At 50.7% G+C, this 12,807-nt stretch overlaps 1 protein-coding gene across 4 annotated transcripts; it reads right to left on the bottom strand.

Moving 5' to 3' along the window:
• Positions 1-6,134: 6,134 nt before the first annotated feature.
• FAM217B (family with sequence similarity 217 member B) lies at positions 6,135-12,504 on the bottom strand. Of its 4 annotated transcripts, XR_002826519.1 has the most exons (4): positions 12,397-12,504; positions 12,213-12,298; positions 8,000-9,982; positions 6,135-6,159 (listed from the first exon to the last, which is right to left on the bottom strand). XR_002826519.1 is itself a non-coding variant. In XM_023745127.1 (3 exons), exon 3 carries the CDS (start codon positions 9,976-9,978, stop codon positions 8,830-8,832), a length of 1,149 nt encoding a protein of 382 aa, XP_023600895.1. In that variant the 5' UTR covers positions 9,979-9,997; positions 12,213-12,298; positions 12,397-12,504; the 3' UTR covers positions 7,618-8,829. The 4 variants fall into 4 exon arrangements, 3 of the variants coding, with proteins under 3 accessions (XP_023600895.1, XP_023600894.1, XP_023600896.1); XM_023745127.1 differs by lacking the exon at positions 6,135-6,159 and having other exon boundaries at positions 7,618-9,997; XM_023745126.1 differs by lacking the exon at positions 6,135-6,159 and having other exon boundaries at positions 7,618-9,982.
• Positions 12,505-12,807: the final 303 nt, after the last annotated feature.

The following is a 12,807-nucleotide window of genomic DNA, read 5'->3' as shown; positions in this document are numbered from 1 at the left end:
GCTTAATGGGCTTCATGACGCCGATTGCGAATACTCATTAGAAATGTAACATTTTGACCTCTTCGCCCAACAAAAATCTCCAGAAAACTAATCGTGGTTTGATTATTCATTAGGACTATTTCGTTTTGTCTGGCCTCTTGATTTGGTAGTATGCGGGGGGAGCGCTGCGGGGGCGAGAAGTCCAGGTCCAAATTTGGGCTCCTGTGTCCCACGTGATGGCCTCAGTGGCAGCCTCAGTGGGAGCCCACAGAGTGGCCTGTTACAAGGGCATGCGCTTTCCTCTCTTTTCTTTCTCCTTCCTTCCTTCCTTCCTTCCTTCCTTCCTTCCTTCCTTCCTTCCTTCCTCCTTCCTTCTCTTCCCTCCTTTCCCCTTCCTTCCTTCCTTCTCTTCCCTTCCCTCCCTTCTCCTTCCTTCCTTCCTGCCTTCCTGCCTTCCTTCTTCCTTCCTTGCTCCCCACCCTGGAAGAAGGGGGCCAGGGAGGGAGCAGGGGTGTCCTGGCGGCACAGCAGGAGTGGCTGGGCCCTCTCACCCTGATCTAGGATCAGGGACAGCGGCCCTGGGAGGAACTGGGAAGTGATTTAAATGGGGCTGACACTGGTAGTTTAACCGGGATGGTTTCCCTGCAGAAGGAAAGGCCTGGAAACGCCGATGGGGCAGCGGGTGGGAGTGCCTGGCGGAAACCCAAGTTAGGAAAATTACGTGGCTCAGGTCACACCTCCCCTGGGTGGAGACCTTGCATGTATGTCTACTCAAAACCCATCTCCCAAATAACCTGAAGACAGGTCCCCGGTCTTCATAGTCACAAGGGTGAGGGGTCATTCTGAGAAATGAGCGAAGGAAGAGAACCCCGGGGAGGCAGTGCTGGCCGGAGGAGGGAGGTGGTGGCCACCAGCAGCCCTGCCACACCAGGGGAGGCCCTGCGGGACCAGAGGCCGGTGGGTGGACAGACGGACAGACAGGCTGAGATAGCCAGCACGTGGATATTCACGATGCAATTCTTTCAACTTCTCTGCATGTTTGAAACGTTTTATAACAAATGTTGGGGGAAATGAGAAAAGTGGACCTGACTCCAGCGGTGAGAATGCAAGTCATGGCTGGCCGTGGTGCCCAGTGCCTGACATGTGTCAGAGCTGAAGGCTATTGACTCACGTGACAATACGACAACTCCTCTCACCTCCAGGCTTACTCTCAGTGACTGAGACTCTGTCTCATTCTGACGCTCAGTGGTCACCATGTTTGATCAGAAAGTGTGGTTCCTTATGGTTCAGCATTTTGAGTCAGCCACCAAGAGTTTGCCAGAAATTGTCCTATAAGAGATTTTCATTTTTTTTTAAGATTTTTAATTGATTTTTAGAGCGAGAAGGCAGAGGGACAGAGAGAGAAAGAAACATCGAAACATCGATGTGAAAGCAGAACATCAACATCGATCGGCTGCCTTCTGCACGCTCCCCACCAGGGATCGAGCCGCAACCTGGGCAAGCGCTGACCGAGAATGGAACTGGCAACCCTGCAGTGCAAGGGCGACACCCAGCCAAGTGAGCCACACCAGCCGGGGCAAGGCTGTAACCTCTTGCCCCTATTAACTCAACTAATTGTTGTAAGTGAGCAATTAGGAGGGAATGCTGCCAAATATAACAGATCGGAGTGCTTTTCACTTTTTGTAGGTGTGGTATCAGGCTAATAATATTGATAATAGAATCACCAACCTCATTCTTCAGTCTTTCATGTATCTGAATGGTTTTGTGCTCAAGGGAAGGAGAGGGAAGATAAGGAGAAAAGAGAGAGAGGTGAGGCTGTTTCAGTTTCCCCTCCCGCACCTAGACCACCCCGTGGCGGGAGAACACCCACCTTCCTGTGTCAGAGCCCCTGGTCAGCTGGCAGGCCGATTAGCCACTGTGTGTGAGACCCGAGGCCAGAGGGGAGAGCAGGTGGAGGCGGCGCCGCAAGGCTGGCTGCAGGCAGAGCCCCTGTGGTGGAGCCGGCAGCCTGGTTCAGCCCAAATGGCTGGGGCATGAGGACAGACGTCATTTTCCTTGAACAAGCCTAGGGACTCACACCTCTGAAGTCCTCAGTGGCACAGCCATGCCTGGAGCTCTAGAAATCCCCTTGGGCAACCCTCGGAAGGACTCAGAGAACGCTCATGAGTTCAGACCCCCGACACCCACCATCCAGGCCCCCGACACCCACCATCCAGGCCCCTGACACCCACCATCCAGGCCCCCGACACACACATTCCAGGCCCCCGACACCCACCATCCAGGCCCCCGACACCCACCATCCAGGCCCTCGACACCCACCATCCAGGCCCCTGACACCCACCATCCAGGCCCCCGACACACACCATCCAGGCCCCCGACACGCACATTCCAGGCCCCCTACACCCACCATCCAGGCCCCCGACACGCACATTCCAGGCCCCTGACATGCACCATCCAGGCCCCCGACACCCACCATCCAGGCCCCTGACACCCACCATCCAGGCCCCCGACACACACCATCCAGGCCCCCAACACCCACCATCCAGGCCAGTGCACACCTGGTCTCTAAATATAAAAGCGTGAATGTTAAAGACAATGGTGGACATGAGAACCCTCCACTCATAGCACTCACTGCAGCAGAGTACCAGAGCGCCCTGTTCTGGAGCCTGAGCCAGGGGATGCCTCAGGCGGAGAAGATAGCACAGATAAGCGAGGCTGTTAGTGGCAGAGGTCGGTGAGGGTGACACACAGTGGGTCCGAACTTGCAGACCTGAAGTGACAGAAAAGCAGGTTTCTCAACATTCAGCCCCAGGATCGTGTGAAATTGCACTTAGGTCCTGCAGGGACGGAAACCTCCCTTTCCTGTGGGGAGGTGATTTTCCCTCCACCTCTGGGCTCTTGGCTGGGAACCGCACCCCTGTCATAAAAGCCATAAAAGCCAGGCGAGCAGGAGAAAAGCAAACAGGAGTTAGTAACATGTGTACGTCCTGTGCTCCTGGGCGAGACCCGGGACACTGAGGAGCCCGGGAAGTGGCCCAAGCTCCGCCTGGAGAAATGGGGAGTCTTGTTGCTTTCATGGCGTCTGAACAGAGGCAGCTGTGGGAGACGAAACCATGTGGTGAGGCGAGAGAAAGACAAGAATGCCTTTAAAATAAAGTCTGTGTGGAATTCTCCTGGGCCCAGCTCCTCAGCCCTGGTGCTAAGGATGCTACTTTCTTTCTGGGGATGCCTTTCACATGGAGTTTTCACCTGCTTTTAAGAAAATAAAAAGGTAAGAGTGTGTTTCTTGTATTTACTGCTTTTCAAGTGCCTTTACCTGAAAACAGTCACTATGCCAGCGTAGCGGACGGACGTGGCCATCGGTTCTGAACTGCCTCCCCTTGCGGAGCCTGAGCAGCGCAGCATGAGACTGTGTGAGCTGAAGAGAGGCTGAAGGTGCACATGCAGCCTTCGTTTCCTCTAGAACATCACTCACATGAGAAGAGTTATATTCATGACTAGCCCACTTTTAAAATCCCATGTGTGTTTTCCAGTGTGATCACAGTTAATTTCTTAAGCAAGGGCTCTATGAAGAGTTTCAGAAGTTAGTGATTTATGTTGTGTTCCTTCACGGAGCATTGTTCTGTGCTACATAGAGTTTTGTGGTGCTAAAGCAATCGGAGGAGGAGGCGCTGACTGGCAGGGTTCTGATGCCAGGCCAGCCGAGTAAGCACCCCATAGCGCAGCCCAGGCCACTCCCGCCAATGCCTGCAGGGTCAGGGGCAGCCAGTCGCAGGCAGCCAACAAGGCTTTCCCAACAAGGCAGCCACAGGAGCTGCCCCCAGTCAAGGACTTTCCTCGTCTCTATGAAATCCTGGCCCCAGCTCCTACCTGAGGAGGCTCCTAACCACTTAGTGTTGGTGCTGCCCGATCTGAACCAATTTTTGCTCAAGTAAACTTAAAATTTTTAATATGCCTCAGTTTAACTGTTAACAATGGTATGGGGTGTTCAGCACCTGCTGGCACTGAACCAACCATTTAATTCTCTGATGCAGAGTGACACTAAATGAAGAACATGCTTTGGGGCCGAAATCAAACTGTCATTTTCTTGCCCGTTTCATTTTGGTTACAATCAAAATCTTTTCCTTTGATTAGAAGGTATTAACAGAACAAATTCAGTGCTATTGAACAGGTTTAATCGCCACCTTGTGGAGAATAAAATAGCAACATCCAATAATTACCATTTTCTATACACACTAATGATTTAAAACCTTTAATATGGTAAGTTTTCAAACCACCAAAAAAAAAAGGTTTTTTAAAACCATGGTTAAAAATAAGACAGCAGGTCTAAAATGGAGTTGCTCTTGCTAAGCCCCAACTTCACTAAATTGACACTTAATTACAGTTTCTGCTCCCCCAGAAATGGCATCTTCAACCAGCCAATTGGGAGTCACCTGATCAGCACTGGCAGGTCATCTGCCCGATAGACCCTGTGGGTGATCTAGCAACCACCAACCACGGAGCTGCGCAGTGTAACTCCCTTGTTCCCGCCCCTCCTGCCTACAAGTCTTTCCTTCTGCATAGTTGCTCCAAGCTCCCTTCCATCTGCGAGTAGGGATGCTACCCAATTCATGAATCGTTGAATAAAGCCAATAAGGTCTTTAAAAATTACTCCGTTGAATTTTGTTTAACACCCCCAAAGCCATGAGCAGCCACTGTTTGGTAGACTCAGAAGCATACATCTCATGGTCAGAGGCGAGCTGAGAAGAGGAGCAAAGGGCCTCTCAGAGGACTGACGTGGTAGCTGCTCAAAACTGCTGTCGCCGCCCAGCCGCGTGGCTCCGTATTTGAGCGTCAACCCATGAACCAGGAGGTCACGGCACATTCCTGGTCGGGGCACATGCCCGGGTTGCAGGCTCGATCCCCAGGAGGGGGTGTGCAGGAGGCAGCCGATGGATGTTTCTGTCTCATCATTGAAATGCACAGCCCGCCCTGCTGTTGTGGATGCTGCTTCATGGCAGAAAGGAGCTGGGCCAACATTTTCTCCTCGGCACCTCTTTGATGTAGCCGAGGAGAGATGAGGCAAACCCTGCAGGAAAACTGCATTGAAAGCAAAGCAAAACCATCTCAGGAAAGTCCAGACAGTATTTCTACTGCCCCACTGGTCTTGGGGGAAGGAAAATGCAGATTCACGGAGACTTAAGTATCGGTTTTATTGTGTACAAAAGCCAGCACACAGTAATGATCCTAACGGCAAGTAACACACATGCTGAATGTTTTCAGGCTGCTTGGAATGGTGCTCTGTCCATGTAATGAATAAATAATACTGCTTCTCTGTTACATGAAATACAGTACCACCAAGAGTTTTATATTTTAATGTAGCTGATCAAGCAAGTGCGCATAAAGGAAAGCATAAATGGGCAACGTTTATATCGTGGAAGGTAGGAAGTCTTACGTCTTTTCGGAAACTAACAGGCTGGGGACCATTCCGAACATCTTCCTGTAGCTGTTAGCCATCATAAGGCCCACAATAGCCTCTCCCCCATCTTTTTGTCTTCAGCCCCCAATGTCACCCAAACTTTACTGACTAAACCTTCAGCCAATTTAGTCAGTAAAGTTTTGAGAAACCATCTAAACGTAAACAATTGTAGGTAATACTGGTACATTTTTGTAGTTCATTTTTATACGTTTTTAAAACTTTCCCCACTGACTGATTCTAAGCCTAAGTCATTCTTCTTAACACTCTCTCAACTTTTTGGTTACTTTGTTTCCCTTTGGGTTGTTTTAATTTGTTTAAATGCAACTTGTATGTAAACAACTCCCCAGAAATAAGAGGCACTTCTTAGAAACACGGTGACTATTCACTAGACAGCAGGAAGCTCGGTGGCTTAGACATGAACTAAACGAGCTCATACCTCCACTTTCCCACGCCGCTTGAAGACCACGGCGTTCACCTGTGGCATTTGGTGCATTCGGGTATGTTAGATCTGTGATCAGAAATCAAAAAACCAGCCCAGCTGGTGTGGCTCAGTGGTTGAGCATTGACCCATGGGCCAGGAGGTTGCTAGTTCGATTCCCAGTCCGGGGACATGCCCAGGTTGTGGGCTCCATCCCCAGTGAGTGGCATGCAGAAGGCAGCCGGCCGATGCTTCTCTCTCATCGATGTTTCTATCTCTCTTATCTTTCTCCCTTCCTTTCTCTCTAAAAATCAATAAAGACATGTTTTTAAAAAAAGAAATCATAAAACCAGAAGTGTGCTCATCGCTAATCACCTGCACTATTCATCAGGAGCTCTGACCCCATCACAACAACAATGGTTAAAACAAACCATCAACCTGAGGCAAAAGAGGAAGCAAGCTAAGCCACTTTGTCAGTCTTTAAAAACCGTCCTGTCATGTGACGTTATGACTGCTCCCCGAATTAAGTAACCACCTTCAATGCAAAGAACAAATGTAACATCCGCGGTGTCACCTCTGAATTTCTTAAGTGTGATGGTCCTCAGCTCAGACCACAGGAAGCCAGCAAAGTGAAGCAGGTTGGCCTCTCCCTGCAGGTGCCCCAAGAGCACCCACACGGGATGGACACCGTGACAGGATAGGCAGCAACTCTGCGGGAACCCTTCCGTGTTAGCATCAGGAACACACGTGTGTGTGTAATGGGCTTACCAAGATTTATTGGCCAGAAACTCCTAAAGAGCCGAGTAAAAACCTGGCAGAGAAGGAATCGTGAGCGCCTGCCAGTGTGTTTAAAGGACCCACCTGCCACGCTCACAAGGAGCAGGGCAGCCAGCGATGCATGGGGTGACTCAGGAAGCCCAGAAAGAAAAGAAGAGTATGTTTTCAAAACACAGCACATAGACTGGGAACAAAAGAATACTCTAGTGAGGGCTAGGGAAGTAATGCGTACGAGATGTCCAGCTTCTGTCTGTGTAAAAAGGCGTAAGATCTCAGGGTAAGAGCTTGCTTTCTCGGGGGGGGGGGGGGGGGGGGGGGGGCGGGGGTTAAGATAGGGGGGTGATGGGAGGTAAAAAATGTAAGAAAGGATCTGGAAATATGTGAAAATAAAGTCTGGGAAGAAAAAGACTACCATAAAAATTTTATATGTTATTTAGTATGACTGAAATCAGATTTAAAACAGGATCTTAATATTTAACATTTGCCTATTATTTTAATTATGTGTATCTTGTCCTTATGCTGCTAACTTAGGAAGCACCTTGGATGACATTGACTGCTGAGGGAAAAGATTGCAAGCTGTTAGATATTTTCAAATGAGAGAGCCACGTTTTTCATCTGCCCCAAAGGTGAAAACATAGAAGCATGTAAACAGAATACTCTTTTAAAGGGTTAAAATCAGTTACCCTTTGTAATACTTTAAGCAATAAATAAATAAATAAAAATTAAAAAAAAATCAGCTACCATCATTAAACATACCTGGAGAGTATTAGACTAAGTGAAATAAGCCAATCAGAGAAAGACAAATACCATATGATCTCACTCATATGTGGAATCTAATGAGCAAGATAAACTGGCAAACAAAATAGAAACAGAGGCATGGATACATGGAACAGATTGACAGCTGTTGGAGGGAAGGAGGAAGAGGGACTGGATAAAAGACAGTGAAGGGATTAGCCAAAGAACATATATGCATAACTTAGACACAGACAACAGTGTAGTGATGGCCAGAGGGAAGGGGGGGGGGCAGGTGGAAGTAGGCAAAGGATGAGGGGAATGGGGACAGCTGTAATAGTGTCAACAATAAAAAGATAAATTTAAAAACATACTGTGCAGCAAAAGGTAGTCAAACAAAGGTTTCAGAGCTATTCCCACTAACATCAGCAGAATCTCACGGCACAGCCCCAGGGACACTTAGATGTGACGTAACTGCAGTGAAGCAGGAAGCCTCTGGAGTCCGCAGCCGCGGGGCCACCAAGCCTGCCAGGAAGACATGCAGCACCTTCATCCCCATCCACGGCCCACTCTGACCCCGCTGAGCCAGATTCTGAACTCCTGCTCTTGCAAACTAAAAAGATCATTATTCTGACCTCCGACAGCAGGATCTGGGTCCCAAATCAGTAATGTAATAGTTGTTACATTCCAAGTGGTTCCATGTGTTTCTAGCTCAGAGGCCCTTTGTCCACAAACTCTATACGGTGGCTCCTCTTCAGGGCTGGGGTGCCACGTATTCCACGCTGGCCCTCCAAACAGCACGTCCCGCTCACCCACTGACTTCCCATCCTCAGCTTAGAGAACACAAATTTAAGATGCTGCTTCTTTTTAACCAACATCCAGGAAAATGTATGAAAACACTAGATTCTGTGGTCTCTGTGTAGCAGGTGGCTTTGTGATAAATGATTTTGCTCAAAATCCATGCTCCCCAATTTGACAAGGAGCCAGAACTTCTAGGGCTGAATAGGACAGCTTCTGCTTGGAGGGCTCATGATGGGGACAAAAGAGAGAGCCCTGACCACCTCGGACACTGGCACCCGGCACCGACCGTCTTGGACGCTGGTGACCGGCACTGTTAAACTGTGGGCGCTGCTCTCGTGAAGGGAAAGTGGAGCTCAACCTCCAAGTTCTGTTCTCCACAGCCCACCGGCTCAGTTAACTCTTGCCGGGGGAGTTGTCACTCTGTTCCTTTACCTGGTACAGACCTTGGTTAATTATTACCCAATGGCTGTCATTTCTTAAGACTGTCAACATGAAGAAAGGCTTCCCAGCATCCTTTTGTTGAAAATACCTGGTGGGGGGACTGAGGAGCCAGGCAGCCCCAAAGTGGCAGTAATCATAACGCTTCTTGACATTTGAATCTTGTCACTACCGGGGGCCTCATATTTAGGGTTCTGCTGGTCTTCACAGCTCACCATTTCGGATGTTATTTGAATTTACGTGGGTTCTGCTTTCCTCCATTCGTTCTGAGTTTTTTCTCACTGGCTACGGAGGCCTGACCACAGTTATCTGCGTTTCCCTTTTTCCTCGGATTTGCATGTGCTTGCGTTCTGGAGGTCTTGGGGGGGTCTGCTGCGTCCAGGTTCCCGGGGGGCGTCGGGCCGCGGAGGTTACTGCTGCTCTCCATTCTGCGGCTGCTGTCGCTGCCGGCCATGTCCCAGCGCGGCCGAGGGATCCTGCAGCCCCTCGTCTCCTCGGCCCGTGCGCCCGGGGCGTGCTTCTGAGAGCACAGCCTGCTGGTGCTGAGCCCGTCCAGGGGCTTAGCGGAAGTCTCCAACCAGCAGTGGGGCGGGTGGCCTTGGCGGGGAGCGCCTTTCTTCCGCGAAGAGCCCGACTTGGGGGCGCCGTCCTGGTGGGGCCTGGACCCAGCGCTGGCCGGGGGCTTGCTTCTCCCCGGGCTCTTCAGAGGCCCCGCGGGCCCCGGCAAGGTCCCAGGCGCGGGGGGCAGCCGGGCTTTGGCCGCCGCCTTTGCTCTCTCGCCCTGGACAGTCAGGATTTGCAGCCACTCGAGCTGCACCAGCCGGTCCACGTACTTCCCCAGAAGCCCTCCTGCGCGTGGCGCGGGGGCCGGCCTGGGCTCCGTGTTGGCGAGCAGAGCCATGTCCCGCAAGTCCCAGGAGTTACAAGGCGGCGGGAGGAAGTCGGGGTAGCAGTATTCGGGTCTGGCGTGGCCCTGACCTGGTTGAAGATCAAGGTCGAAGCAGACCGGGTCGATCTCCTCCGCTCGTAGACGCAGGTCTGGTGGCGTGCGTGGGGACGGGGGGCAGGGGACGCGCTCCGAGTCGGAGAGGTCGCTGGCACTGTCCTCGGAGTCCTCTTTCATGAGCCTCAGGGACTGGAAGTCCAGCAGCAGCTTGTTTCCCGAGGCCCCCGGACCACCGGGCCGCAGCGGACTCCTTTCGGCTTTACCTTCTGGGAAAATGCTTCCTCCAAGCTCCTCCCCAGCCGGAGGGGAGACGCGGAGGAGGCTGCCCTTTGGCCTGGAAGGAACAGGGAGGCCTCCGGGCTCGCTCTGCCTTTTCCCTGAAGCGTTCTTCCAACGTGGCACTTTATTCCAAGACCGGCCGGCATCCATGCTGCTGTGAGGAACAAAACTGCGATTCTTAGTACCCAGTACCCGGGACAGACACTGTCTGCCTGCCCTTCGCCCACAGAACCACCTGGCCAGGGCTAAGGGCCAAAGGCAGGCCTCGCAGCTCCCGGAGCGAGCAGGTCTACAGACAACCCAGAACCGGTTCTGGAAACGCCATACAACCAACACAGGTGCCAGACATGCTTGCACAGATTCTATTTATATCATTAACCAGCATTTCTTAAGAGCTCAGGTTATTATCCTAGGCTACTGTGTATACTTTGAAAACCGCTGGTTTGGAAAGAGTCTGTTGGAGAACTCTCAACCTGTTCTGTTAGTGATGAGCAGTGTTTAATAACATTCAGGAGGAAATCCATGGCTTCCTCTTATATGCCTGTTTTAAATAAAGTGTAAACAAGATGTAAAAGGCATGTTTTATAGAACTTACTAGCTGGTGAGGATCCTGAGCCAACTAAAATCTATAATAATAAAAGTGTAATATGCTAATTAGATCGGACAGCCAAATGACCTTCTGGGCGTCATTCCGGATGTCCTTCTGGACAAAGCCATGGCAGTAGGGGCAGAGGCAGTTAGGGGTGATCAGGCAGGCAGGCGAGTGGTTAGGGGCGATCAGGCAGGCAGGCAGGCCAGCAGTTAGGAGCCAGTGGTCCTGGATTGCGAGAGGGATGTCCCACTGCCAGTTTAGGCCCAATCCCACATCAGGCCTAGACTGGCATTCGGACATCACCTGAGGCAGCGGTTCTCAACCTGTGTGTCGCGACCCCTTTGGCGGTCGAACGATTCTTTCACAGGGGTCACCTAAGACCATCCTGCATATCAGATATTTACATTACGATTCAAAACAGTAGCAACATTACAGTTATGAAGTAGCAACGAAAATAATTTTATGGTTGGGTCACAACATGAGGAACTGTATTTAAAGGGCCAGAAGGTTGAGAACCATTGCCCTGAGGGGTCCCAGATTGTGAGGGGGTTCAGGCCAGGCTGAGGGACCCTCCCGAGTGCACAAATTTCGTGTACTGGGCCTTTAGTCGTATATAATAAAAGGCTAATATGCAAATAGACCCAACGGCAGAACAACCGAACAACCAAACAACTGGTCACTATGATGTGCGCTGACCACCAGGGGGCATGTGCGGAACATGGTGGGCGTTGGCCATGGCAGGATGGTAGAGCAGGTGAGTGGGGGTGCCAGACCAAGGCAGGGCACCAGTCACTGTCAATGGGGTGAGCCTCTGGTGGTTACTGAAAATTCTTTGCTCCTGTGCTCTGTGGTCCACCCAGCACTCGCACCTGCTGCCAGCATCGGTCCCGCTCACACCTGCTGCCAGTGCCGTAGCTGCTGCTCGCACCCGCTGCCAGCGCCCAGCGCCAGCCCTGACTGTCCGGCGCCGTCAGCAGGTGCAAGCAGCAGCTGCTGGACCCAATCGCCCCTCAGGGCTTCTCCACCTCCCCCTGCTCCTGAGGGGCGATCAGGGCAGCAGCTGCCACTCACACCTGCTGACAGTGCCGGCTCCAATCGCTTCACACCTTCAGCGGGTGGGAGCGGGGCTGATGCCGTCAGCACATGAGAGTGGCAGCAGGGCTGTTGGCAGACAGGTGATCAGAGGCCACAGCAGGAGGGGCCAGGCAAAGGCGCTAAGGATGGGTTGAGACCCGCCCCTGTGCCTACCGCAGCCTCTCAGCTCACAGTTCCTTTCAAGGTGCACGGATTTGTGCACTGGGCCCCTAGTCTTAATATGAAGAAGTGTAGCATATACAACCTATACCTTCAACCAAAAGCTCATTAGCATTTTGAATAGGAAACAGGAACTCTGTATTTAAAAGGACACAGTTGTATGGTATCTTAAGACACAATAAGAATGGAAAACCGGTTAGTGCTGTCTGGTGTGTGGTGGGTAGAGGGAACTTCTGAACACGGTGTGCTTGGCTAGAAGAGCACCCAATTCTTCCTGGGGTAATTCATTCTGAGGCAGGACCCCATATCCGCATTGACAATATTTTCTTTTCAATTTACTTACCAAGGACATAGCATTTCACTAAGAATAATACTTCTCAGCACCATATGTCAGAAGGGGCAAAAAACAAAATGGGTGACAGGTGCATGTTTCTTATGCACAGACATACTATTTCTTTCCCCAACCACACACAGTCTGTCTGGAGGATCGAGATGGCGCAATTTTACAAGATACAGCAGTTATAGGAAAACCGTTTACCTGCTCTTCTGATGAGATTCACTCACCCTACTCCCTTTCTTGAAAAAATCACAGGGCTGGTCATCATCTAGGGCTGGACGCACTGCCTAAAAAACCAGACACGCGGTGATGAATCCCATGAACACACAAGAAACAGGCAGAAACCAGAACAGATCTAAGTGCGATCCTCCATCGGGCACATCACCTTCTCTGTTGTGCTTGAAATATTCTTGTGCAATCTGTTAGAAGACGGTGAAAGGTGGGGAGGTGGCTTCTTTATTCCTCTTATATTTTGAAAAGACTCCTTACCACTGGAACTATAAGCAACAGAAATCAGCCAATAAGTACTTTTTAAATTCATTTTTCAATTATAGTTGACATACATATTGTATTAGTGTCAGGCATACGACATATAGTGATTAGACATTTATATAACTTATCAAGTGATCAGCCCAGTAAGTCCAGTACCCATCTGACACCAGACATGGTCATTAGGATATTGTTGACTATATTCCCTATGCTGTACGTTAGGGACTAATTTTATAACTTGCAGCTTGTACTTCTTAATTTCTTCCCCCTTTCACCCATCCCCCCACTCCCTTCCCATCTGGCAACC

Source organism: Myotis lucifugus, unplaced genomic scaffold (genome assembly GCF_000147115.1).
Source record: "Myotis lucifugus unplaced genomic scaffold, Myoluc2.0 scaffold_518, whole genome shotgun sequence".
In the NCBI taxonomy this organism is placed as follows: Eukaryota; Metazoa; Chordata; class Mammalia; order Chiroptera; family Vespertilionidae; genus Myotis; species Myotis lucifugus.
This window is presented reverse-complemented; position numbering and strand designations above follow the sequence as displayed.

What these genes read in the sequence shown, in the direction of transcription:
- FAM217B (XM_023745127.1), bottom strand. Translation starts at nt 9,978, where the DNA reads ATGGATGCCGGCCGGTCTTGGAATAAAGTGCCACGTTGGAAGAACGCT.